The sequence below is a fragment of the Mustela erminea genome, chromosome 3 (assembly GCF_009829155.1).
Source record: "Mustela erminea isolate mMusErm1 chromosome 3, mMusErm1.Pri, whole genome shotgun sequence".
NCBI classification, from domain to species: domain Eukaryota; kingdom Metazoa; phylum Chordata; class Mammalia; order Carnivora; family Mustelidae; genus Mustela; species Mustela erminea.
This window is the reverse complement of record NC_045616.1, coordinates 52,185,163-52,211,002: the sequence shown is the minus strand read 5'-3', so window position 1 is coordinate 52,211,002 and position 25,840 is coordinate 52,185,163. Positions and strand designations below refer to the sequence as shown.

Here is a 25,840-nt window from a genome sequence, read left to right as displayed (position 1 = left end):
TTTGGTATTTCAATTTCCATACCTTATGAATTCCCAGGGATTTTGTTAGTTCAGTGGTGAACTTAGATTTTTCATTTGCGCAATAATTTCTTCCATATTATTCATTAGGTAATTACAAAAACAACATTTCCCCTTCTATGGCATGAAAAGGAAATTAAACCAGTCTTCCCACACTATCAAAATATTAATTTTCCCCTTAACTGAATCTGTTTCTCAACAAGTAACACCTCCCATTAATGGAGCATTTCCTATGTGCCAGGGACTGAGTCTGCAGCTTTGCATGGATCTCTTTTTAAACCCTCGTAACTACTCTTCCCCATGACCGCCACAGATGAAGAAAAGTAGGTGCAAGGTGGTACAAGCACTTGCTAAAGTCCACAAAGTTAGTCAGCGGTAGAACCGAGTTAATGAACTCATATACGAGCCTCCTGGGTTTCGTTTGTCAGTTATTCCCCTATTCTGCCTCTGCAAATCATCCGATTACAAAGATAGCCTAAATTATGCCAGTGTTTTCTTTGAATACTCTGTTCTCAGATGAAATTGGTGAAATGTTGACAAATCTTATTTTTCTCATAAAGGGATATATTTGTAATAGGATTCACTTTTTTTTAAGATTTCATTTATTTATTTATTCATATTTATTCATTCATTTATTTATTTGACAGAGAGAGAGCCGGGAGGGAAGAAACACAAGCAGGGGGAGGGAGTAGGAGAGGGAGAAGCAGGCTCCCTGTAGAGCAGGGAGCCGGGATGTGGGGCTTGATCAAAGGACCCTGGGATCATGACCTGAGCCGAAAGCAGATGCTTAAGGACTGAGCCACCCCAGTGCCCAGGATCCACTTTCTGATGAATAATTTTATCTAAAATGTTTTTTCTGTTGTGCTATTGCAATAGCCACTGAAGAGAGGGGAAGGCCCCTTCCATAATATGTACGTTGCAGCTACCTAGTTAAAATAAAGTGTAGGTTGTTGAAAACCTAAGGCAAAGAAAGGCGGTTTAATTTTTTCCAGTCCTACATTTTTAGGACCAGGAAGGAGGTCCTTTGCCATAGCATTTAGGCTGTATCTGCCTGGGTAAAATGAAGTGTAGGTTTGTCCCAATTATTGAAATAATACTAGCAAATACTTTAAGTCTCTGTTAGTAAGAGGAAATGTTTGTCATATTTATTTTGGTGCCCAAGCTAACCGCCCAGCTCTTCCCTTCAATTTGCTTGTATAGATAAGGGATGCCAAAGCTGGTAACATTTTTGCTGGGCTTGTGGGGGTAGGTAGGGGAAAAGAGAAGAAATACATGCTTCTATGGAGGGACTACTGTTTCCCTCTGGCCAATACTATGGGATCATGAAGAAATCGTGTATGAGCTATAAAAATTCTCCTTTTAAAAGGTGGGTACAGAAGCTCTTCCCTTTCTTTGGTTTTCAAAATGATACGGATAATACTGTGTCACTTTGTAGCCCAGAAGGGAGAAAAAGTGAAGGAAATGACTGTAAAAGTTCCCAGTTTTTTTCAACAGTTACGAAGAAGACATAGCAAGATGGGATCTTCTTAAGTGAAAATTTCCCAAAGTCCCAAGGAAAAGGGAAAAACTGCAGGAGAGCTTCAAGAACCGCAAGACTTGGGTTTTTGCATCTTGTCAGAAAATCCACACTGTTAGTAAAAGCTGAGGGAAGGCCTGGCACAAACCTGACTCAGCAGAGAAATGCCACCCACAGTCAGCGACGCGGCTTCCGCAGTGGCTGAGCTGCCCTGTTTTCTCTGGAGGCTTCCCCAGCCTGGCCAATGCATGAATCTCTTAGATGGGAAACTGAGTTTTTTGAAAATTGAAATTAAAGTTGTATAACATTTAAAAGAAGTTTACAATTATGACACTTGGTTTTTTACATGGCTTTAAAGTCAATTTTCTGTTGAATAAATAATATTAACCACACATTAACCAGCTAATAGTTTTAAAATGCCCCAAACAGCCATCACCATCATTCTGAATAGAATCCCACTTCTTTTTAAAGACCACGGTTAAAAGATGAGGGGAAACGGTACCATTAAAAGAGGAAGCAAACCAGAGTTCAGAGGCTGTTTCCATGAGGTAATGCACACTATTGACTAATGGCCAGAGGAATCCAATCTATACTGAGATGAAGTATGAAGTTAAGGCAGGTGGCTGGGAGAAGTTAGAAGCCCCCTGCCCCCAACTTCCGCCTCCACCTTCTTGCGTTACTTTATTGCTGAAGCCAAAGGGACAGATAGAAATCAATGAGTCTGTTGGTCTGACACAGGAACCTGTGCACAGTGAGATGGAAGTTATATATGTGAGTTCATCTGCTGAAAATTGCCAGTCTCACATTAACTACATGTGTAACGTGTACATTCTGTGTGTATGTGTGTGAGTGAGCAAGTGTGTGTGTTTGTGTGTGTGCCCACACAAGCATGAGGCTAAGAATTTTGAAAGGATCTTCAGAATTATTTCTGGATCGATATAGTTCTCTATCGCTATTTTTACCTTTTTTCCCTCCAGAAGGAAATATTTCGATTTCGTAATTTAGACCCCAGAAAGGTTAGGTTGTTTCATTGTGGTATGTCTGCAAACTGAATGACAGCTTCTAATAGAAAAAAAATTTATTAAATTTTTCTCTAATATAAATACAATCTCTCATACTTGTATGAACTCAGTTGTGGAATGCTCTGAGTTTCCCTTTTTTCTAATGTTGAGCAGCAAATACTTTGATCTCCATAGCCAGACATCAGGTGCAGAGTTCAGAACTAAAAATTTGCTGTACCTCCTATCAGTAAAAGTAGGGCTCTGATGGTCATCCTTCCTCAAACCACAGTTCATCTTTGCTAAATCTTCAGAGTATAAAATAGGTGTGGTGCAGAACAGAATCAAACAAACATCAGTGGTTCAGAAATGATATCCTTTCCCCAGTAGCAATATACATTGTGGGTATGTGACTGGAATATTTAAAACACCTGTTCACTTGGAACCAAGCCAAATGTATAATGTGTTAGTGTGTGCTTGGCTCACTTCCAAGAGCATGTATCCTTACTGCCATCAAAATGCCGAGGGAGCTAGGGCAAAGACACAAGTTAGAAGCAATGTAAGATAGATATATTTTATTGTTAACAATATCATCACACTAGACACTGTTGGCTGGCTAGTATTTTAATAAAAATCAATTATTTGTTTTTGCATCAGAGAAGAAACTGGCAGTGTAGGAATACTTGTCTTAGCTTTGCTAATTACTTTCATTGCCTTAAAATCTTAATCAACCTCCTCCTCCTCCTCCTCCTCCTTCCCTCCCTCTTTCTCCCTACCCTCCCTTTCATTGTCTAACTGTGCTCTTCCCTGGGTACATAGTAGTTCGAGGGGGGAACACCCGGGAATAAATTATATCCTAACTATATACCAGAGTTCACCAACAGAACCTGGGCAAGCCCCTCTGACAGAGTTCTGCCTAGTTTTTTTTTTAATCAATTCTGTTCTGACTTAATAAAATCCAAGTTTTTGCTTTTCTCTACCTTTTCCTTAGTTCTAAATTCTGTATACCGAATCTTATCTCTAAAGAATCTCATAACCTCATTATGCAAGAAATAGTTACACATAATGTAACAGTTTATAAAATGTGATGTTTTGTTTGAATATAATCAGAAAATACTCTGAAGATTTCGATATCCAAGATGTGTATGTGTGTGTGTGTGAAAGTAAAATGTTAAAAATTTTGCCAAATTTACACTTGTAGGAAGGAGAAGCAGGAAAGGAAAGAACATGTTTATGAGCATCATGTGTCCAACATGTGATAATGGATATAGATGTACATGGTGTACATTGATTCTTACGAAAAGACCAAAAGTGAGATCTATCATCACTACTTTACTGCTTAGAAAGCAGAGATCTGGTGGAGGTTTAGAAATCTGCTCCAAAGCACAGAATTTGTGAAAGTTGTAGAAACCAGGTTTGTCAAAAGCTAAAACCTGTTTGTCCCTTTTCCTATAACACACTGTCTTGTGATGAAAAGCCTGGGCTTTTATTTTATTTTATTTATTTATTTATTTATTTATTTATTTATTTAAATATTTTATTTATTTATTTGACAGAGAGAGAGAGAGAGATTACGAGTAGGCAGAGAAGAGAGAGAGAGGAGGAAGCAGGCTTCCTGCTGAGCAGAGAGCCCGATGCGGGGCTCGATCCCAGGACCCTGAGATCATGACCTGAGCCGAAGGCAGAGGCTTAACCCACTGAGCCACCCAGGCGCCCTGAAAAGCCTGGGCTTTTAGATTATCAACCTGAACGTGTGAGAGTTGAGTTTTTATATTTGGAAGTATTGTATCCAGAATCCTGACCATTTACTAGTTACTGAAAAGGCACATACCCATTGGAAACTTCTGAATTTATAGATTTTGATTTCTTCTTCAATTTAATGTAAAGCAAATTATATAGTTTAAACATACCTCCTGAGATGTCCATAATTTGGTCTTTTAACATATATGACAAATAGTCCTTAGCCAGAGAAATGCATGTGCATATTATCAGCACACTGAAATTGTATGCATATTTCAAAACAACTGGTTTTATATTATGATTATTATCATAGGTATTTATAGAATGGTGTAAATGGTTTAAAATACGTAAATATAATGAAAAGCTTCAGGATTTTTAGTATGCACACACATACATGTTACTATAACAAAATAACTTGGTGTTTCCATTTTTTAGAACTAAATTGCTCCCATTTAGAGATACTTATTCTTAATTTTCCAGTAGAATTTTCCTTAAGCATTGATTGCCATTATGCTATTCTACTGCTTGAAGCCACCCAGTATCTTTCTTATACCTATTGTACTGCATCTAATTCCCCATCAAACATTTAGAGCATCTGATTTGTCTGTCCCCCTCTTCTCCATTTACCTTGCTGTCTTAGTTATAACTGCTGCTGTGTGTGAACATTCTATTCCTTTCAAGCTTTTCATGGCCTTGAACATTTCTTCTTGTGATCTTTGCATAATTGGTCTTTACTTATTTATTTTCTTAGATTTTATTTATTTATTTGAGAGAGAGTGAGAGTGAAGGAGATTACAGAGGGAGAGAGAGAAGAAGCAGGCTCCCTGCTCAGCGGGGCTCGATCCCAGGACCCTGAGACCATGACCTGAGCTGAAGGCAGACGCTTAAATTACTGAGCCACCCAGGTGCCCCATAATTGGTCTTTTGAAAGATTTACCCACATCCTCTTCAATTTATAGCCATCTCTCTGATCTTCGTTTGTTTGAGACTAAAAATACTCATCACTCACCTCTTCTGACTTTTTAAAAAATTTTTATTTGAGAGACAGAGAGAAAAGGAGAAGGAGCAGATGGGGAGGAGATGAGAATCTGAGGCAGACTCCCTGCTCACCACACAGCCCAACATGGGGCTCCATTCCACCACGGTGAGATCATGACCTGAGCAGAAACTGAAAGTCAGAGCTCAACCAGCTGCGCTACCCCGCTGCCCCTCTCCTGACTTTTAAAATTCCACTTCCTAGAGGCTATTACTTGATTTCAAGTATCAGGGTATCATTGTCATCATCAGAGTCATCACCAAGAACCTGACTATGGGCCATACCCTATTCCAAGCATTTTATAAATGTTCAATAATTTACTTCTCAGGTGCTATTATTAACCCTATTTACAAAGGACGTAAGAAACAGACAGCCTAAATAACTTGTCTGGGAAAATACAACCAGTCAGGAGGGGAGAGTGGATAAAAACTCATGCAGTCTAGATCCAGGCTGATGCTCTCACTGCTATTCTGTTTCCCCCAAATATCTTACAGCACTTCTCATGTTGTTTTGTCCTGTTGATTCGCATGTGTATTTTCTATCTCAGCTAGATTGTTTTGTGATGTCACTTACTGTATCTTACAAACTTCCATCTCTCTTACGTCATTATGAACTTCTCTACATCCTAGGAACCTAGTAATTATTGCTAGAATAAAAATACCCACAGATAAAACTGGAAGTAAATTTCTAAAATATACATATTGGCAGGTTACTTTTAAATTCGAAGGTAAAAATGGAATCAAACTCTTGCATGCTTCAATAATTCACAAAATAAATCTAATGTCATTTGCTGTTGCTAATGAAATGGCCAAATTAATTTCTTGGTTACTGAGTTTAATAGTTTTTAGCTGTCCTTATAAGCATTTAATGCATAAAACAAACATACTTTCTCTTGTTTAAACCAATCTGCTTGCATTATTTTGGCTTCTATTATTGATAAATAATACTGTAAACATTTCAAATCCCCAATGATTAGGAGGCAGTCAAATCAATATTGGCTACATAATGCATAAAGGATGGATGCAAATTTTATAGCAAAGGAATTAATTATTAATTTATATCTGTTTACTGTAACGAAAATTCATTGTCAGCTTTTTCTGAAGTTTAACAATGCTGAGCCAAAAATCAATAAATTATATATGAAAATATCACCATTTAACATTAAAATACTGCTAAAACAATCATATTATTTAATGTTTATGAATGCTATACAATCTGTTATATGTAGTGATCCATGCACTATTCTCTCTACATGATAGTCTAGCATATCATATCATATCATATCGCTATTATATCTAGCAGTATTAAATGACTTTTTAGCAATCAAAAATAGCAAATATTTTCCATATTACACAAGTTTTGCTGAAGAGTCAGAAATGAATATATCAGAGGTAGTTATTTGCAAAACTGAATTTATCCTGCATAGCACCAATGACTCAACAATGGAAATTTTGTTTAAAATGTGTGCAAATAAAAGGCTTTGTCCCTGGAATGTAGCTCTAAGTGGTTCACTATCTAGGTTGAAAATGTCTATGCAGGGTTGTATGTCCTATTTTTCCATGCCTGCAGTAAAGATACAATATGGGAATTCAGCTTGGTAATTACTAATACACCACACAGACACAATTACACCCTGTATGCTGCATGAAGGAATCACTTGTGGTCTGCATCTATTACAAAGAGCAGTAGGGGGCCACCATACAAGACGACAAAATGCTTTATAAGACGGAAGGAGACCAGAAGAGTCGATGTACACAGATACAAGGACCTTGATTCTTCTAGCAATGATTTAAGGCTCTTTCCATCAATTATCGTCCTTTGTCTCAAGAGTCTTATCACTAGCATCATTACAGGAACTGAACATAACAATGCTCAGGCCTGTATAACCCCATGAACTGTGCTGACATTTCCACACCCTGTTGCTATGTTTGACCTGATTATTCAGATTACTTAAGCAAAAAAAAAAAAAAAAAAAAAAGTTACCATTACAAAAGTGGTCTATGTACTTTTTAAAAAATGACTTACTTAAAATTCCATTTTTCTAAATTCCTAGCCATCCTACTTTTGAAATTTTACTTTTGAAGGTAGTTTCTACTCTGATTAAAAAAACAAAAGAAAAAAATCTGCTTGGGTGAAAATTCTAATTGCAAGAAAGAAACTAAATATTGGTCTCTTAAGAGGATATACGCTTAAGAAAATTCCTGTATCTAAGGGAGTTAAACCAAGTCAGCTGTTTTCTTTAGCTACATGAGTCACAGGAATAACTTTCTGTGAAACTTTAAAGTTTTGAGTTTAATTGCAAGCAGTAAGCAATTTTTATTGTAACAGTTTTCTCCTAATTATTACATGATGTACATTATTTTACAATACTTTCATTTAAGATGCTTTTTAAAAATATATCTAACAATTATGAATTTTTAAGACCTTAAGAAAGTCAGTTATGGCAGCTTGTCAGGTTCTGTGAAACAAAGCCTTGTCTTTCAGAAAATGTTTACAACCTATGAGAAAAAAAAATGTATCCTGGGGCTAAAATGTTTATTGGCACCTCCAAGTCTGAAGAGAGAGTCAGGCCTGTGGTTTTTTGAGGGCACTTTATCATCGCCCGCATTCTCAAAGGTTTCTCTGAATGAATAGAACTGGATTACTCAGCCTTCTATTCCACGCCTATTCCTCTCCATTTTCCTTGGCACGACTGAGAGCCAGGCTATTTTTAGTTAGGCAGTTTTCTATTTTTAGACAACTACCAGTTAGAAGACATTTGTTAGGAAAAAATTTAAACACACACACACACACACACACACACACACACACACACACACACACAAAGGGAGGAGGGAAAGAAGCTTCTCTTCACATATTGTAAAGCAGCCTTCAACCTGTAACTCCAGGCATTTCAGCTGCTTTCAATCTTGGAAAAATAAAGAAAAATTCAGAGTTCAGGGTTTTAAAAATAAACCTACCCTCTGGCAAACAGACCAAAATACAACAAGCTGTTACTATGTGAAACAGTGACTACAAAAACAAAGAACATTCTCCAATGATTAAACTGCGAGAAAAGTTGTAGAACGATTAGGTTATAAGAATGTTACACAGGCATGTAACAATTTTCCAGCCTCTCAGCCAGATGTATCATGTTTTAGAATTCACAGAGAGGGGGGAAAAACCTCATCTGTAAAGTTAAACCAAGGATGTGGGATGTAATCTTAAGGTTTCCATTCTTAGCACCAGAGAACCTTTTATCAAACTTAAAGGCAATTATATTCACTGCATTTTCCTAACATTTGTATTCTATAGATTTTCTCTAAAATTATAACCACATGTTTACAGAGAAGCCATATATTAAAAAATTCAATGCCAACCAGAAACCAAAATATAAGCTGCTACACAGTATACATGTACAAGTATAAGGGTGTGTGTGTGTGTGTGTGTGTGTGTCTATACACTATTACCTTTATTAGTCTCGCTTTTATTTTAATTGGGAATGAATGACTTTGCAGATTGATTTAGCTTATCAGCTTATCTACTTAACAGTCAAAGTCATAGTTTCACCTATAACCACTATGAGATGTCTTCAAGTACTCGCAGTTGCAATTACTTTCTGGCCTCAGATACCACACTGCACTCTATGTGCTTTGGTTCAGACTGCTGGGAGGATTGTCACAGAGGCATCACCAATAATTAGCACAATGTTTGGAACATGGTCTTCATGTTCATCAATATCTGCTGAATGAAAGAACAAATCCTGAGTACGTTTTCCCCACATTGGACAACTGGCCCTGGAGGGTGCTGGGCACATCATTACCACTACCATATTTCCCACTCACCTTGCACATAGAGAATATTTCACAAATATTTGGGGAAAAGAAAATTCACAGGCCTTTGTTCTGTAAATTTATAGAAAACAATTTATACAAAATACCATTATTTAGATAAGAATGGTATACTTAGGGCACTGGGTGGCTCAGTGGGTAAAAGCCTCTGCCTTCGGCTCAGGCCATGATCACAGGGTCCTGGGATGGAGCCCCACATGGGGCTCTGCTCAGCAGGGAGCCTGCTTCTGTCTCTCTGCCTGCCTCTCTGCCTACTTGTGATCTCTGTCTGTCAAATAAATAAATAAAATCTTAAAAAAAAAAGAATGGTATACTTACATACTTATTAATATAAAATGTTAGACATTTATTCTCAGATTAAGAACTTGCTGCTTCTCTCTCCTTTGGTTAAACAAGTTTTTATCACCTAAACTTTCCCCTTGATGTTGAAAATAAAAACACCTTATGTAACAACAGTTTACAATGGACTCTGACATCTTTTATAGCCTGTAATCATCACAGCAGCATGTGAGGAAGTCTGGGTCAGGGTCGACAATACTGACTCAGAGCAGGAACCTGAAGTCAAGATGGTTAAATAACTTGCCCCAGGTTAGAGAACTAGTGTGTGATGTTGCTGTAACTAGAACTTAATTTCTCTCGAAATCTGTGGGGCTTTTGAAGTTCTAATTCTTAAATGTAAAATTTAAAATGTGAACTCTCACGACATTGTTCCAACAACATTCTTCAGGAAAATCACTCTGCAGCTTTCTTCCCCCTACCCCCAACCATGGTATTCATTCAGAACCACCACATTTTAAGGAGACCCCAGGCATGAAGCCCAGATGAAGATAAAATTCTCACAGTTCCATTGAGGAAAAATCAGAAGAAGCCGTGTGCCTGTGTGCTCTTTCTTTCCTCAAGTGCAAGTCCAGAATTGACCTAGCTTGTTTCTCTTTCCTTGAGAATCTTCTTTACTGTCCCTTCCTCCATTGTCTCTTATCCCTTAGGTCAATCCCAGCCTTGGTGTTCCCTCTCACCTCACTCCACAAAAATCACATTTATCTTAACAAATATTCTCCTGGGAATAAACACTGACTGAGTGGCTCAGCTTTCCTGACTGGGTTTCTGTATCCTGACCCAGACCCTGACACACAACTGGCATGGAGTAAATGTCTGCTGAGGAACAAAAGACAAAATGGCTGCACGCATCCTCTCCAGGGGACAGGCCCTTTTTTAGGTGTATCCATCAGCCGTCATGCAATCATGTCATGAACAAGAGCACTGGATTTGTCAATTCCATCCTTGACAGCAGTGCTGCCCAGGGGAAGGTGATGAATATTTCTATACCTGTCCTGACCAGTATGGGATCCCCTGATCACATGTGGCAATCAAGTACTTGCAATGTGGCTAGTGAGACTAGGAGCCGAACTTTTATTTATTTATTTATTTAAAAAAAATTTTAATTAATTTATTTTAGAGAGTGAGAGTGCTCACACTAGATGGGGGAGAAGTATGGGGGAAGGCTAGGGAGGGAAAAAGAATCTCAAGCAGACTCCTTGCTGAGCTTGGAGCCCAATGCAAGGCTTGATCTCACCACCGGAGATCATGACTTGAGCAGAAACCACGAGTCAGACACTCAACTGACTGCGCCACCCAGGGGCACCTAGAAGCTGAACTTTAGTTTTATTTTTTCAAAGATTTTATTTATTTATTTGACAGAGAGAAAGAGACATCGAGAGAGGAGATCTGGCAGGGAAAGTGGGAGAGGAAGAAGCAGGCTTCCTGCAGAGTAGGGAGCTGGATGCGAGGCTCAATCCCAGGGCCTTGGGATCATGACCTGAGCTGAAGGCAGGTGCTTAACCGACTGAGCCACCCAGGCGCCCTGGAGCTGAACTTTTAAATTTTATTTCATTTCAATTAACTTACATTTAAGTAGCCACATGTTGCTAGTGGCTACCTTATTGATGAATGCAGATCTATATCATTTCATTCTGAAATCTGGTTATACTATCCAAAAAGAATTCACGTGACAGAAATGATTGGGTTTGTAATTGTCAGGCCATAGGCACTAAATATATCACTTATTTACAGATGTGTGTAGTAACTCTGAAAGGAGTTCTGTTTCTGCAACAACAGAGAGTAGAGTTGGTTTTTTGTTGGTAGCTCATTCTCAGGGTAATTCTGACCTTACTTTTTCCTCTCCAAAATGGTTTTATTGAGGTTACACTGATGGCATTTTTTATGACTCTAGAGTCATTTGCATGCAACTTCGAAAAATAAGTTTTTCTCTAATTCAGAAATTCTAGAATAAAAGATACCATCACCAATTCATGTATCAGTTTATTTCGTAATCACGGTTTCTCAGATGTGAGAAAAAACCCCAAATACCCATTGTACAGTTTACTGTTTACAGTATTTCTTATCCTAAAACAGTAGCTCTAAATAGTTACTGAGTTTATTTACTAAAACATAAAGATAAGAGATTTAATTGATATGAAGAGGCTTTCAGAATCTAATTAACCTCCCAGCTAGTCATTAACTCTATGACCTTTAGAAATAATTGACAGGAAATTTTTTTGGCCTTATAAAGAAACTTCCATCGGGTGGCTAAATTTCAGGGTAACAGAGACTATAGTAAATGCCGTGGAGACATGACTGGATAATATGCAAAATAGCTATTAGTAAAATGAGATGGATTTCCAATAATATAATCTATCCACCCAATCTGTTGTACACATTTGCAGCACTTGCCTAATTACAGTCCTTTTAGTGATCAAGTCTAAAGTCTTTTCCTAGAACGTTCTATGAATTATTTGGCTGTGAGAATAAGGAGGAAAGCATGGCAGCCACTTTCTCTGCACCCATAGCACACATGCAAACCAATCATATCACACATGCCCACCCGCGGTCTGCTTTCAGAATCAGAATCTTCCTCAACACGTGTTCCAGCCACTACCAACTGACAGGCACTCACAAGGGCCGGGACCAGGCCAGGAGATGCAGTGTTCACACACAAAGTGTGACTCAACTGAGTAGTGACAGGCCTTTCACATAATACTTCCGAAAACCTAACGCCCTTGCTTTCAAGAATTAGTTTCACCAAATATCACTTAAAAAAAAGCTACTATATGATACGATTCTAGATCTCAGTAAAGCTACAAAAAAGAAATGTTTAAAAATGTACTTTCAGGGGCGCCTGGGTGGCTCAGTGGGTTAAGCCGCTGCCTTCGGCTCAGGTCATGATCTCAGGGTCCTGGGATCGAGTCCCGCATCGGGCTCTTTGCTCGGCAGGGAGCCTGCTTCCCTCTCTCTCTCTGCCTGCCTCTCCGTCTACTTGTGATTTCTCTCTGTCAAATAAATAAATAAAATCTTTAAAAAAAAAAATGTACTTTCAGATTCCATGCTGGAGAAAACAGATGTTTGGAAAGGAAAGTCTTGATCTTTGTTGCTCAAAGTTTAGTCCACAACTAGCAGAATCAGCAACAGCATCACCTGGGAATTGGTCAAAAAAACAGATCTTTGGCCCTGCCGCATACCAGTGAGTCCGAATCAGCCTTTAAGCAAGAGTCCCAGTGATTCAGACTGGACCAGAAGCTATTCATTTGAGACCCACTGATCCCTCTTGTCAGATCCTGGCCAACCAACAGGTTGCTTCTCTCTTCCTCAGGAATCAATGTAGATTGATCTTTTTCTTTCCACCATTACTACAGGTAGTATTTCTATGTGGTCTACTGTGCCTATTTTTTTCTTACACAACAACAACTTTATTCATCCCAGGTTCACTTGAAAGATTCTCACCTTTATTTTTATTAGAACATATTTGACTTCAACAAGGAAAACTTGGTAAAGTTTAATTTTATTTATACTATAATGATCACCAGTAAGTTCTTTTATAAATATATATGTATATATGCATATGTATATATACACAAATATATGTGTGTGTGTGTGTGTATAATATTTATTGAATGTCTACAATGTGCCATTCATTGAGATGGCTGTTGGAGTTAACAGCGATAAATAAAACATCATTATGTCTTTCAGGGAAGCGAGACAGACTTAGAATAATAAAGTTTAAAAAATTCAGTGAGGGGGCACCTGGGTGGCTCAGTGGGTTAAAGCCTCTGCCTTCAGCTCAGGTCATGATCCCAGGATCCTATGATCAAGCCCCGTGTCGGGCTCTCTGCTCAGCAGGGATCCTGTTTCCCTCTCTCTCTCTGCCTGCCTCTCTGCCTACTTGTGATCTCTGTCAAATAAATAAATAAAATCTTTTAAAAAACTCAGTGAGGTAACTGAAATTATAAATATTATTTGATTAAAAGACTTATCATCTTGTATTCCGACTGTAGGCAGGACTCTGGAATTGTTCCTAAAACTTCACTTTTGAGTATTCCACAGTGATATATTCAGTAGCCAGTCCTGAGGAAGTAAGGATGTTCTGTTCTTTGAAAGCTGATTTGATACTTTTAAGGCCAAACAATGCTACCTTTACTGAGGTGATAACCAATTATGATTCAAATATGTTGTCCAACATCAAATTCCACATGCCATGAAATCTGTACATATCACTAAAAATTGACTATAAAGATCCAGGCTTGGGGTGCCTGGGTGGCTCAGTGGGTTAAAGCCTCTGCCTTCGGCTCAGGTCATGATCCCAGGTTCGTGGGATGGAGCCCTGCATATGGCTCTCTGCTCAGTTGGAAACCTGCTTCCTCCTCTCCCTCTCTGCCTACTTGTGATCTCTGTCTGTCAAATAAATAAATAAAATCTTTAAATTAAAAAAAAAAAATCCAGGCTAAATATTTTTCCCCTTTCACTTTCAGATACTGGGTGGCATGGGGGGGGGGCTCCAAAACACGAGAACTTTGGTTTGTTCCAGTTCAAGAATGATCATGTGAAATTCTGATGATAAAGTGCTGGTGATTAGTAATGACAAAGAGGTTACATTAGTGAGAAAAGGGCTGTATTTTGAAACCTACTGTATTTTCTACTATTAAATACTTTTCTGCCGGCTGTTAGTACCAATGCCCATACACCATTAGAGCTGTGCAATAACAGAGGAGAGGAAATTCAGTTTTATTGCCTTGTGCATATAACTCGAGTAATCTAACATGCACTTTATTTGTTCAGCAATGATGGTCTTAATAAATGAGATGTGAAGCAGCTTTTCATGTTCACAAAACACATGTAAATTAAGTTAAAATCTTGTTTTAAAAAGAAACACATTTTTACATATCAAATTTGATATATAAAAATCCACTTGGTCGTCATGACAAATGTGAAGATACTTTTAGGCCCATTTCTTCTCTTAGACTTTGGGGAATAAAGATAAATGTGATTTATAGGTACTAGTAAAAGTCTTCTAAAGAGATATAAACAAAAATGAACATTACAACTTAGTAGAAATTTGCAAAACATTGTTTTCACAAAATCATTTTTTCCCCTTTTTCTTGGAAGCCTCGACACCAAAGGTTTAAATCCTTTATGGAATATACTAATCCTTTCTTCATTTTTTCACTGCTATCTATTGAAAAGCAATTATATACTTGGTTTAACAGAGGACAGGATAGAGCTACTGAGTTACCTGCAGTAAGAACTATTTTAATTATATTTTATAGTACCCTAAGAAAAAATTTTTAATGGACTTTAAGAATATTATTTCTCTAAGTTCCTTCATAAAGAAAAAACCTGCTTTTCTGAAGAAATGAAATTACTAATTATAAAGTTAAATACTGGTTCATGTTGCCTCAAGTAAATTTAAAATAGTAACAAGAAAGGTCTACCCCCTTTCCGTTCACAAGCTTCACATTTAAAAAAACAGCACACATTGCCTAGCTCCCTGTCAGGCTGGACAATTTGCAAGTGCTTTCTGACCAGGTAGTAAGTCTACCGATTGACTCTGTGGTTATTGGTTTAGGGGTAAAATATGTTTTTAGTTTTACACTGAGTGTTTAGCCCCAAATTGGTGTCTCTCATAATGAACATTCATGCTCGGGATTCTAAAATCTCATGGTGACACAGCTCTTTACTTCTAAAATGCACTCCTCAAATTTTATATTGAAGAACTAATCTTGGTGTTAACTTGAGAACGCAATTAGTTTAAAATGCCTCTCTTTTCACATTTCAATCTAGACCAGCCCTGTTGCATGGAACTTTCTGTGACAATCAATGCATGTTATATCTTCCCTGTCTTATCTGGCAGTCACTAGTTGCATGAGTTACTGAGACCTTGAAATGTGGCTAGCGCGAGTGGGGAACTGGACTGGACATCTTATCTAGTTTCAATTCATTTAAATGTTTATTGTCATATATGGCTAGTGGTCACTGTATTAGCATAGATCTGGATTTAGTTTCTGGATTGTGCTTTGGTAAAATTTGCCAAATTTTAATGAAGTTTCATTGGAGCTATAAAAGCATTTTTCACATTTTAGGTTTGTAATATTATGCTATATGATAATCACTTGGACATACACTGTTATTAACTGTTTTATTAAACTGTCTCCCCCTGTTTATTTATTCTACAAATATATTCTGAGGGCCTGATAGTCTCTAGGCCTCACATGAAGTTCTAGTGATAAAATGGTAAACAAAATGTACACAGTCCCTTCCCTTCAGGAGTTTAAAATCTACTGTGGAACAGGAACCAGATAATATGGTGCCTTTTTTTTTTTTTTAAGATTTTATTTATTTATTTGACAGACAGAGAGATATCACAAGTAGGCAGAGAGGCAGGCAGAGAGAGAGGGGGGAAGCAGGCTCCTTGCTGAGCAGAGAGCCAGATGTGGGGCTTGATCCCAGGACCCTTAGATCTGACCTAAGCCGAAGGCAGAGGCTTAACCCCTTGAGCCATGCAGGTGCCCCATAATATGGTGCTTTGATGGAGGAAACATAGTTCTAACTCTAATACAGAAAAAAAGGCTACCACGAGGTAAATAGTACAGTTCAAGGATGGCTTTCCAAAAGTATAAATTGGGACCTTCCTTGAAGGAAGGAGTGTTAAAGACAAAACAAATCAGGTTTGGAGAAGCTGAGGAAAATAAACATGTTTTGGTGGTTCAAATATAGGATGGCGGTGGTAGGGGGAGGGAAATAGAAAAGAGGGAGGCTGGAGAAGAAGATAAAAACAGGGGACCAGAACATGCATGGCCTTGTGCGCAATCTTAAGGACCAAGAGTCCTTGAGGGCCTTGTTTATGTTTGTATCTCTAGGCATTCCAAGGCACATACTACATGGCAGGAATTCAACCAATCTTTGTTCATTGAATGCATAAGGAAATAAAAATAAAACAAATAACCAGACAAATAAATGAATGCACTTTTACACTTAAGTACCCATGATGCATATCAAGAAGAGCACCTGTTATGAGGAGCACCGGATGTGGTATGTAAGTGACAAATCACTAAATTCTACTCCTGAAACTAATATTACACTATATGTTAACGAACTGGAATTTAAATAAATACTTGAAATGAAGAAAAAAAAAAAGAAGCCCATGGAAAGAGCCATGTTACTTCATTGCAAAAAAAAAAAAAAGTACTGATATGTAATATACATCTATAAAGCACGCATACAAATAATTTTATCTCCCCCATCATATTTTTTTTTAAGCAGGCCCCAACTTATAACCCTGAGATCAAGACCCGAGCTGAGAACAGGAGTCAGAAGCTCAACTGACTGAGCCCCTTAGGCGTCCCTTATATATCCATATTTTGTAATATAGAGTGGAAAATTGGAACCTACTCAGTTAGTTTAGATACAATGAAAGCTCAAGTGAAATAAACAGATTTTCTTATTTTACATATATTTCCAAATTTGATAATACATGGCTTATAAAAAAGTCCATTTCCACTATTTGTTGCATTTGGTTTTCAACAAAAATTATAGCTCTCAATTTTCACCAAGCTACGCAAAAGTTGTTAGCTTACTGATAACCTCCAGGAGCATTGTGAAACAATAAAATTTATAAGCTATTTCCAGTTCTAATTCAGGCCTTAATTATTACCATGCAAGGAAACATTTTGGTGGAACGACTGTTCTTAGAATTCTTTAAATCCAAACAAGATTCAGATGATGGAAAATAAAATTTCATGTAAATATCATCTCTTTCTCTCCTATCTTCCTTTCTCCCTTTCTCTCTTACACACACACACACACACACACACACCCTCCACACACACACACACACACACACACTCTTCTTGCTAATTTGTGCATTTAAAAAAAAAAAAAAGTAATCCTTTGCTGAAACAACTGTAAATCCAAGATTTCTTTTGCAGGGGTTATGTCCATCTTTTTTTTTTTTTTTTTTTTTTTTTTTAGTTTTTTGCAGATATCCTTTATTTCTTTTTTCTTTTTTTTTTTTAATTTTTTATTTTTTATAAACATGTATTTTTATCCCCAGGGGTACAGGTCTGTGAATCAGCACTCACCAAAGCACATACCCTCCCCAGGTTATATCCATCTTTTTTGATTTCCTAGGGAGCAACAGAGGGCCCTGTGTTTTATTCCCCTTCCACGCTTAGTCATTGACTACTGGCCCAGACTGGATGAAAACAGAATCACTGAATCACTGAAGGGTGACATCCTCCCTCCTGGCCAGGTGCTAAGTGGCACTCTCTTAGGGGTTTTTGGTTAGAAAATGTGTTTGATATGGAGGTAACCTGTCTGGGACTTCTGCCACTCCAAGGACCACCTGCAATGATCTGGGGATCAATGACTTGTTTGAATGACTTTTGATCAATTGTTTAGCTTATATCTTCCTTTGAGTTGCCTGTATTACATTAATGAGGGCTCCTTAGCCCTCCAACTGTTCCTGAGCTGCTTTTTATATACGTTCTATAACCTTAACAAGAATGCCTGTCTTCTGCTGTTTCAGAATCCCTTGTACAGTGCTGACTATAAGCTGACACTTGCTAAATCATTGTTAAGAGAAGGATGGCCCGAAAGCGTGTTCTGTGGGCCTTGCATTCTTCAGGTCATCTTGAATTGCTCAACACCACATCTTCCAGGAATAGAGCCTAACATCAACTGTATGGTAGAATGGCAGAAGGGAACCAGGAGTGGAGCTAAGACAGTTGGAAGAGACGAAGGGGAGAGTTCCCTTAATATCATCAGAATCCCTACTTAATTTCAACAGCCTTATAAGCCAGCATTTTGAGTAAATATCCAGTCTACTTGTCATATAGTAAAATAAAATGGACTTTCTTCAAAGAAAGCGCTTTTAATACAGTAACTGTTTTTGTTTTTTTAAAGCAATGGATTAAAAATTTAACACATTTACTAAATCTGGCATATTTATATATTGTATCTAAACAGATATTCAAGCTGCATTATAATATAATAATAAAAAAACCTATCTCAGTCTGTCTATTAAGTCTTTGTCTTTGTGCCATTGTAACAGTAGTGCTAATTATCAAGCAAAGACATGATAATTACGCAGAGCTTTTTTGCTAAAAGAAGGAATCTTTTTCAACACCCACGCACTGCACAATTTCCTATGACCCTGTAACACTACTCTAGTATGGCCCAGAAATTTGTATTTTGGTCTAAATGCTGGGAATCATATTATTTCTCTCTCTGTGCCAATCTTTTTTTCTTGTGAGTAAACTGTTTTTGAAAGGTTAAGGGAGAGGGATAATGGTCCAAATGGGAAATATAAAACTAATGACCCTTCATGAAACATATTATGCTCCTCATTAAACTTACGCAGTTAGATGTATTCCATTAAATTAAAATAAATAGGATTTAAAATTTTACCCGGGAGTAGTAAACTACCTTCACTCTCAACTTTGTGTTAGGTTCATTCTAAGGATGGATTCCTCAAATCCCTGATGTATCCCAGTTTCTTAGCCTCCAAAACAATTTACATCTTTTTTTTTTTTTTTTTTAAGGAGGGGAGGGGCAGTGGGAGAGGGAGAGAGAATCAAGCAGGCTTCACACCCAGCATAAAGCCTGATGCAGGGCTTGATCTTACAACCATGAAATCATGACCTGAGTTGAGATCAAGAGTCGGATGCTTAACTGACTGAATCAGTCAGACACCCCCAACACAAATTATGTCTCAGGGCTGCAGAAGTTTTCAAACTTAGTGTATGAAAGAATTACTTGGGAAACTTATAAATGCAGTTTTCCATCCAGATGCCGTCTTCTCCGCCAAGTATTTCAAGAATAGCGATTTCAATGAGCTGCACTTAGAAAAATACTCTACGTGGGGGTGATGTAAATTTTATTAGGCTTAGGGAGCCCTCTTAATTCTTCCTCATTTATCTCTATTATTACTAAAATGGAAAAGCGAAATAGATGAAGAATGTGTGATTCAGGTAGTTGAGCAGGACCGATTTATAACATGTTCTGTTCATCCAAAGAATCAAGCCATCCCTAGGTTTGGTCCAGGACCCCCAGACTATCTTTTTGAGAGATTCAGAGCTTTAGTGAATTAAACGCAAGATAATAGAGCTGCTGCTTTACTCTCTTTTAAAAGTATTGCTTTTTAAAGAATTGTGTTGCAAAGGACTTTCGAACTCAATGCCTTCATTTTTAAGATGAGGACACTTCAGCCCAGAGAAGTAGCTAACTTGTCACACAGTAAGAGTGTACAAGACAAGGTTTCAAATGCAAGCCCTCTGACTTGTAACCCAGTGCTCTTCTCATGGCCTTTAAAGAAGTCTGGCTCAGATACCCATCTGTCCAAGATTATGAAAGTCCTGAGAATGTGAAGTTCTCTGTTAAATCACACAGTATATTCCTGACTAAAGCTCTCAGAAAAATGAATTTTCTAGATTTTTAAGCTTCTTTAAGAAAGCGAAGTTTAAAAGCACATTTTTCAAATACTTTACTATGGTTCTACTGCATTTTACATCATGTTAAGGACTGGAGCAGTTTAGGTCTAATGACAAATTCTAGCTCAACTCTGATACCCTGAAGTATCATTGTAATGGTTTTGGTAATGAGATGGAGTCTTGAGTATTGAGTTGTTTTGTGTTTGGAACTTACGTTAAATGTGTGTGAGTGCACAGGCACACAAACTCACATACACGAACACACACACAGAAGCACCTATGAGATTTGACGTTGACCAGTTCTGTTCATATTCGTGTTTGTTTATGAATTTTCACAGTTATAGGTATACGTGGATAAAATTTTTTCCAAAATTTTTTTCAGGAAAGTTTTCAGGTAAGTTTTATAAATGGCCTTAAATTTCAACATCAAGGCACACAATTAAAATCATGTCAATGAAAAACTAAAGTGACATTCAGTAATGCAAATCTGCAAGTATTTTATACATATACCACATTAAGTTTATTCACTTTCGTTTTCTGAAATTATTTGCTTGGCTTTGTTAGGCAAAAAAAAAAAAAGGCGATCAGTTCAATACTTTTATCGTTTTATATTGTTTATTTTTTAAGTAGGCTCTATACCCTGTGTGGAGTGCAAAGTGGGGTTTGAGATCAAGACCTGAGAGTCGAATGCTTAACCGACTGAGCCACCCAGGTGCCCCAGCTCAATACTTTTAAAAAACTTCCAAATAAAGGCAAAGACATGAGAATCAGTCTTAGGCAATTATAAGACTGGTCAAATTAGTGCTAAATTATTTTCATAATATGAAACAGTCTAAAAGTAATGACAAAAATAACCTATACTCTGGTAAACTGACCCTGAAAACATACTTTTGAAAAATTTATTAGTTTTCTTTTAACTCTGGGAAAGCAATCATAATCACCATCACTAATCATGAGGAGATAGACAAGTGAAGGAGACAGACAGATAGGGACAGTCCTCACTGAATGTATTTTTTGATTCAGTATTCACTGTTTATGAAGGGTATTATAAGGCAATAATATTTAAATAGGATATGTGCAGGAAGTGTTTAAAACTGTATGGCAATGCTACTTATGCTAATGAATCAAAAACATTTTTGTGTTTTAATGTGATGCTTATTTATTTCTGGCACAATAAAACGTTTTAAATCTAACTTTCATAAAACACCAAGCTAACATTTAGAAATTCATTTTCATCAGATTTCTGATTCTGCGTATATTAACAATGCTACACTAAATGATATAATTGGGGGGAAAACATTTCTAGCAGAATAATTGTCTTTACCCTTTCAGTAAGAATGCATTAGGAAGAATGAATTAGAAGAGACAAAGTGAGAAATTGAAGTATAAGGCTGGGTGAGTTCATTTTTAAATATTTTTTTTCTTTGACTATGCTGTGACACTAGTCTATACCTAAAAGAAATCACCAAAAGTCAGTAAAGCCCTGTGTTGGCCACAATTCCCAAGTCTTATTCCTGATACGGCTGTGTGGAGGATGAGGTCAATACGTTGACAGTGGTGCCTGTTTTCTAGCAAGGACCAGGTATCTACATTGTCCTTATCACCATATAGCTCTAACTTGCATTTTGCAGGAATAGAAAGGGTGGGGTAATGTTGGAGTGATAACCGGGGGACATCCGTGGGGAACAGGAACATCTTAGGAAAAGGAACCGGTATGTGTGCGTGCACGTGTGTGCGTGGAAGGGGGAGGTCCAACCATCACACCACTCAGCTGGGGGTGGGGATGAGGGTGGGGTTCGCCAACCACGCATGCGCTCTCACCTCCACGATGTCTGAGTTTGTCCGGCTCTCATGCGGCTCATTGTACTCCGTGTACTTGAGCAACACCTTGTCCATGTCGGTGCTCGCGTACTGGAACAGCTTGTTGGTGCTGTTGAAGATGATCAGCGCGATCTCACAGTCACAGAGCACGCTCAGCTCGTAAGCCTTCTTCATCAACCCAAATTTCCTCTTTGTAAATGTCACCTGGAAAAAAAAACCAGGCAGTTTTGGTGTTTTTTTTTTTAAAGGAAAAGAAAAAGTCTTTTTTTTTTTTTTTCTTTTTAACAGTACTATTTTTTTTCCTTTGTGAAACAAAGTGTGTCGTTGTCAGAGCCCTTGGGCACTAACACATTTGGAAAGAAAGCAAATAAATCTAAAACTAATTTCTGCTTAGAATTTGAAAAGTGTGATTTCCAGCTTGTTGCTGAATGTGAAACTGTAAATGCCAGATTTAATGTAGGGCATTTTAATGAAGGTGACCAGAGAACTATTCATGTTTTCTGGAGCAATTTAAGATTTGAGAAAATTAATTTCAGCATGGTTAACATCTTTCCCAATTATAAGTTTGGAGCTCATTTTTTGACCATGTGAAGACTGGACATGCATACCATTTTCGATGCGTGTTCAGAAATTCTTGGTGTGTGTGTCCAAAACTTTTAAGAATTTGTTTTGTTTAACTGAAAACATTCGAAGGGATAAGACTGCTTTCAGACAGTGCTGTATTATGTTTTCTAGAAATGCAGCAGAAAGTTGGGAAGTACTTTTGTCAAAATACCGTTAGGGTTCTGTTTTCAATCTTTTGTGTATCTTTCCTCCCTTCTCAGGCCTGAAAATGTATTATTATCTTTTCCTTTTTTTTCTTTTAATCTAATCTATTACCAAGTCCCATAATTCCTTCCCTTGAAATGTTTCTCAGGTTCACACTTTCTTGTCTACTTCCCAGGCGGCTTTATCATTCCCGTCCTTATCAGTTTCCTGTCCTAGATGATCTCCCTGTCTGAAATCATTCCTTCCTCAATTCATCTCCAATCTTTAAAATTCACTCTTGACAATGCCTTTCTCCTGATGAGCTGTCTACAACAGCTCTGACTTTGAATACTTCCTATCTGGCAAGGATACCAAATGCAAATAAAAATTTCACTATTCCCAATTTCATTCCTTTCTTGATTACACTCTAGTTTGTCCACCAAAAACCATGGACATTGTTAACTGTAAGCTTTTAAATGGCCCAGCATTTTCCAGCAGGTGTTCTCTGGAATATCATTTCTATAAAATACTCTTCAGGACAAAACTTCAGTAGCTTAATACATGTGGGAAATGAGGCACATTGATATATTAAAGGCTGGAAAAATTTTTAAATTTTGTTTAACCTGCCAAACCATTTCCTGAAAGAATGTTTGTTTCTTTGCTTATTTATTTATTTAGAGGAGCATTTACTATCAGTTTTCAAAGCTAGGTTCTTTGAGTCATATACTCTGGGAAATGCTGACTAACTTAATTTAGTTGATTTTTATTTTTTATTATGTATTTATTTATTTTTAAAGATTTTATTTATTTATTTGACAGACAGAGATCACAAGTAGGCAGAGAGGCAGGCAGAGAGAGAGGGGGAAGCAGGCTCCCTGCTGAGCAGAGAGCCCGATGCGGGGCTCAATCCCAGGACCCTGGGATCATGACCTGAGCTGAAGGCAGAGGCTTTATCCCACTGAGCCACCCAGGCGCCCCTCCTTTGTTGATTTTTAAATGGACAACTTAAATTTTTTTTTCTCACCTTCAAATCTAACCCATCTTGCAGAGGCCAGCCCTATTTTATCTAATACGTATTTGTGTGTAATCCCCAAATCTAGATTCCCACTCCTCAATTTTTTTTTTTTTTTGTCTTGAGACACCCAAAGGATGTCCTCCAGTCCTACATCTATCTGAATGTCCTAGGAATCTCTTAAACCTCCACAGCTTAAACTCATCATCATCCTTGAAGCTGCTCCCCCTCCTGGCTTGGCCATCTCACAATAAACTCAGTTACCCAAACTAGAGACCTCAGAGTGAACTTTGAATCCTACCCCATCCCACCCACAAACCTAAATATAAACGTATTGACAGGAACTGTGGGTGAACAGACAGAAAACCCTGATCTTTTGGTCTCCTCAATCCTCCACACTTTGTTAATACTGTTTTATCTATCATCCTTTATTTTTCCCTAATAGCACTTCTCACATTTCATAATTTGTATATTTTTGTGTGTGATCATTTGATGTCTGTCTCTTCCTCTACAGTGCATGTTTCACGAGATCTTATGCCATTTTTATTTTGCTCACAGTGTATGCCCAGTGCTTGGACCAGCAGACACATATGGGCACAAGTTAATGATCTGTAGTATAAAAATGAAATAGGGAGAACTATTAAGTGAAGTTTCTAGAAGTATCAAATTGATCTATATTATCTAAAATTATGGGGCGCCTGGGTGGCTCAGTGGGTTAAAGCCTCTGCCTTCGGCTCAGGTCATCCCAGGGTCCTGGGATCGAGCCCCACATCGGGCTCTCTGCTCAGCGGGGAGCCTGCTTCCCCCACACCCCCCTGCCTCGCCGCCTGCCTCTCTGCCTACTTGTGATCTCTGTCGAATAAATAAATAAAACCTTTAAAAAAATAAATAAAATTATGTGAAAGCTTTTCCCATGACATTTTAAAAAATCAAATCTTCAGTAGACTTTTAAAAAGATAAATCTATGCTCAATAATGATTATATTGCTTTATCACATTTGCATTAAAGGCAGGATGGTAAAAAGGGGAGAACATGGGGCCTGGTTAAAAGGATCCCAGATTTGAATGCTGAACCTGTTATGTGCTAGTCGTGAGAAATTCATTTAAGTTCTTTAGTTGGATTTTTCTGAGTTTGATTTTTCATCTAAAATAGAGAGGACGCCTATTCTTAGTGTTGCTGTGAAGACTGCACAAAATAACATCAGTGTACGGTAGTGAGCATACCGCTTAACACTGAAGCTCAATAAACCTAGTTCCCATCCCTCACTTGGCTGATGTACAGAAAAAGGACTTACAAAATATGTCTATGTTGGTGGCTATGAAGAGTCTACTGATTAAGGCTATTTGAGGATCTCATTATTCCTAATACAAAGAGAAAGCAGAAATCTGGAATCCCCTCTGATCATTCTTTGGAAAATACGGTATTTATCAGCCCACATCAGCTAGTCAATCTCCACTCAGATACATTATTTACATTTCAACTTTGGACAATTTTTCTTTGTAATAATTGCCAATGTCCCACTTTTTGTTTTATGATTATTGATTGTCTTTCTAAGGTACTTCTACTAAATATACCTAGTGTTTTATTTTCATATCTGATTATCACACTACTTTAGAAGCTTTTTTATTCTAGTTTATTCAGATGAGTTATGATTGGTATTAATAATGAGTTAAGACTACCTCTTTGGAATAGATAAAGAATCATAATAATTACATAGATTTATATAAAATGTCTTTTAATATTTATTTTAGAAGCAATTTAGTTACCCAGATGTATTTGCACATTGGTATTTTATTTAGTGAAACAGTGTAAGAGTAGATTCAATAGAGAAGGCACTGGCCCAAAATACTTTCATATATCTAAAACCACTTTTAATCAGACTTTCATGACCACAAACTGTAGGTGGAATGTCTCAATACAGTATGGTTTCTGTTGTACTCAACCTCAGAATTTAGTACGTTACAACACTCACCATCAAAGTACATTTCAGCACAGAAATATCATTAAAGCTACTATTTGTGTTTACTTTTAGTTACTCCTCAACTTTTGTGTAACCAAATAGGCTTCTGGATAATGCATACTTATTTAATAATACCTGTCAAAAAAGTCAGCACATATAGCTCCTTCTCATTAAAACTGCAAACTGAAATGGTGCTGACTGTATTAAAGCATTTAAGAAAATATCTTCAAAATCTACTCTTAATTGCTCTAAATTTAATGCTGTATTATGTTCATATTCCTCATAGCATACTCAAAATGTATTTTAGAATGCTTTTTTCTCATTGTGCATGGTTAGATAAAACTGTTTTTAAGCATTAAGCTTTCTAAAGAGACCTGGGATATTACTCTTCGTTTAAAATATGCC

At 37.4% G+C, this 25,840-nt stretch overlaps 1 protein-coding gene across 22 annotated transcripts in view; it reads right to left on the bottom strand.

The window, feature by feature from the left end:
- Positions 1-25,840, bottom strand: part of MEF2C (myocyte enhancer factor 2C) — a 174,592-nt gene that overhangs the window by 56,153 nt on the left and 92,599 nt on the right. For all 22 annotated transcript variants that reach the window (XM_032335773.1, XM_032335774.1, XM_032335778.1 and 19 more), the window contains one exon: positions 21,717-21,920. In XM_032335773.1, the coding sequence (XP_032191664.1) occupies positions 21,717-21,920 (204 nt within the window). The remainder of the gene's footprint in view (positions 1-21,716; positions 21,921-25,840) is intronic.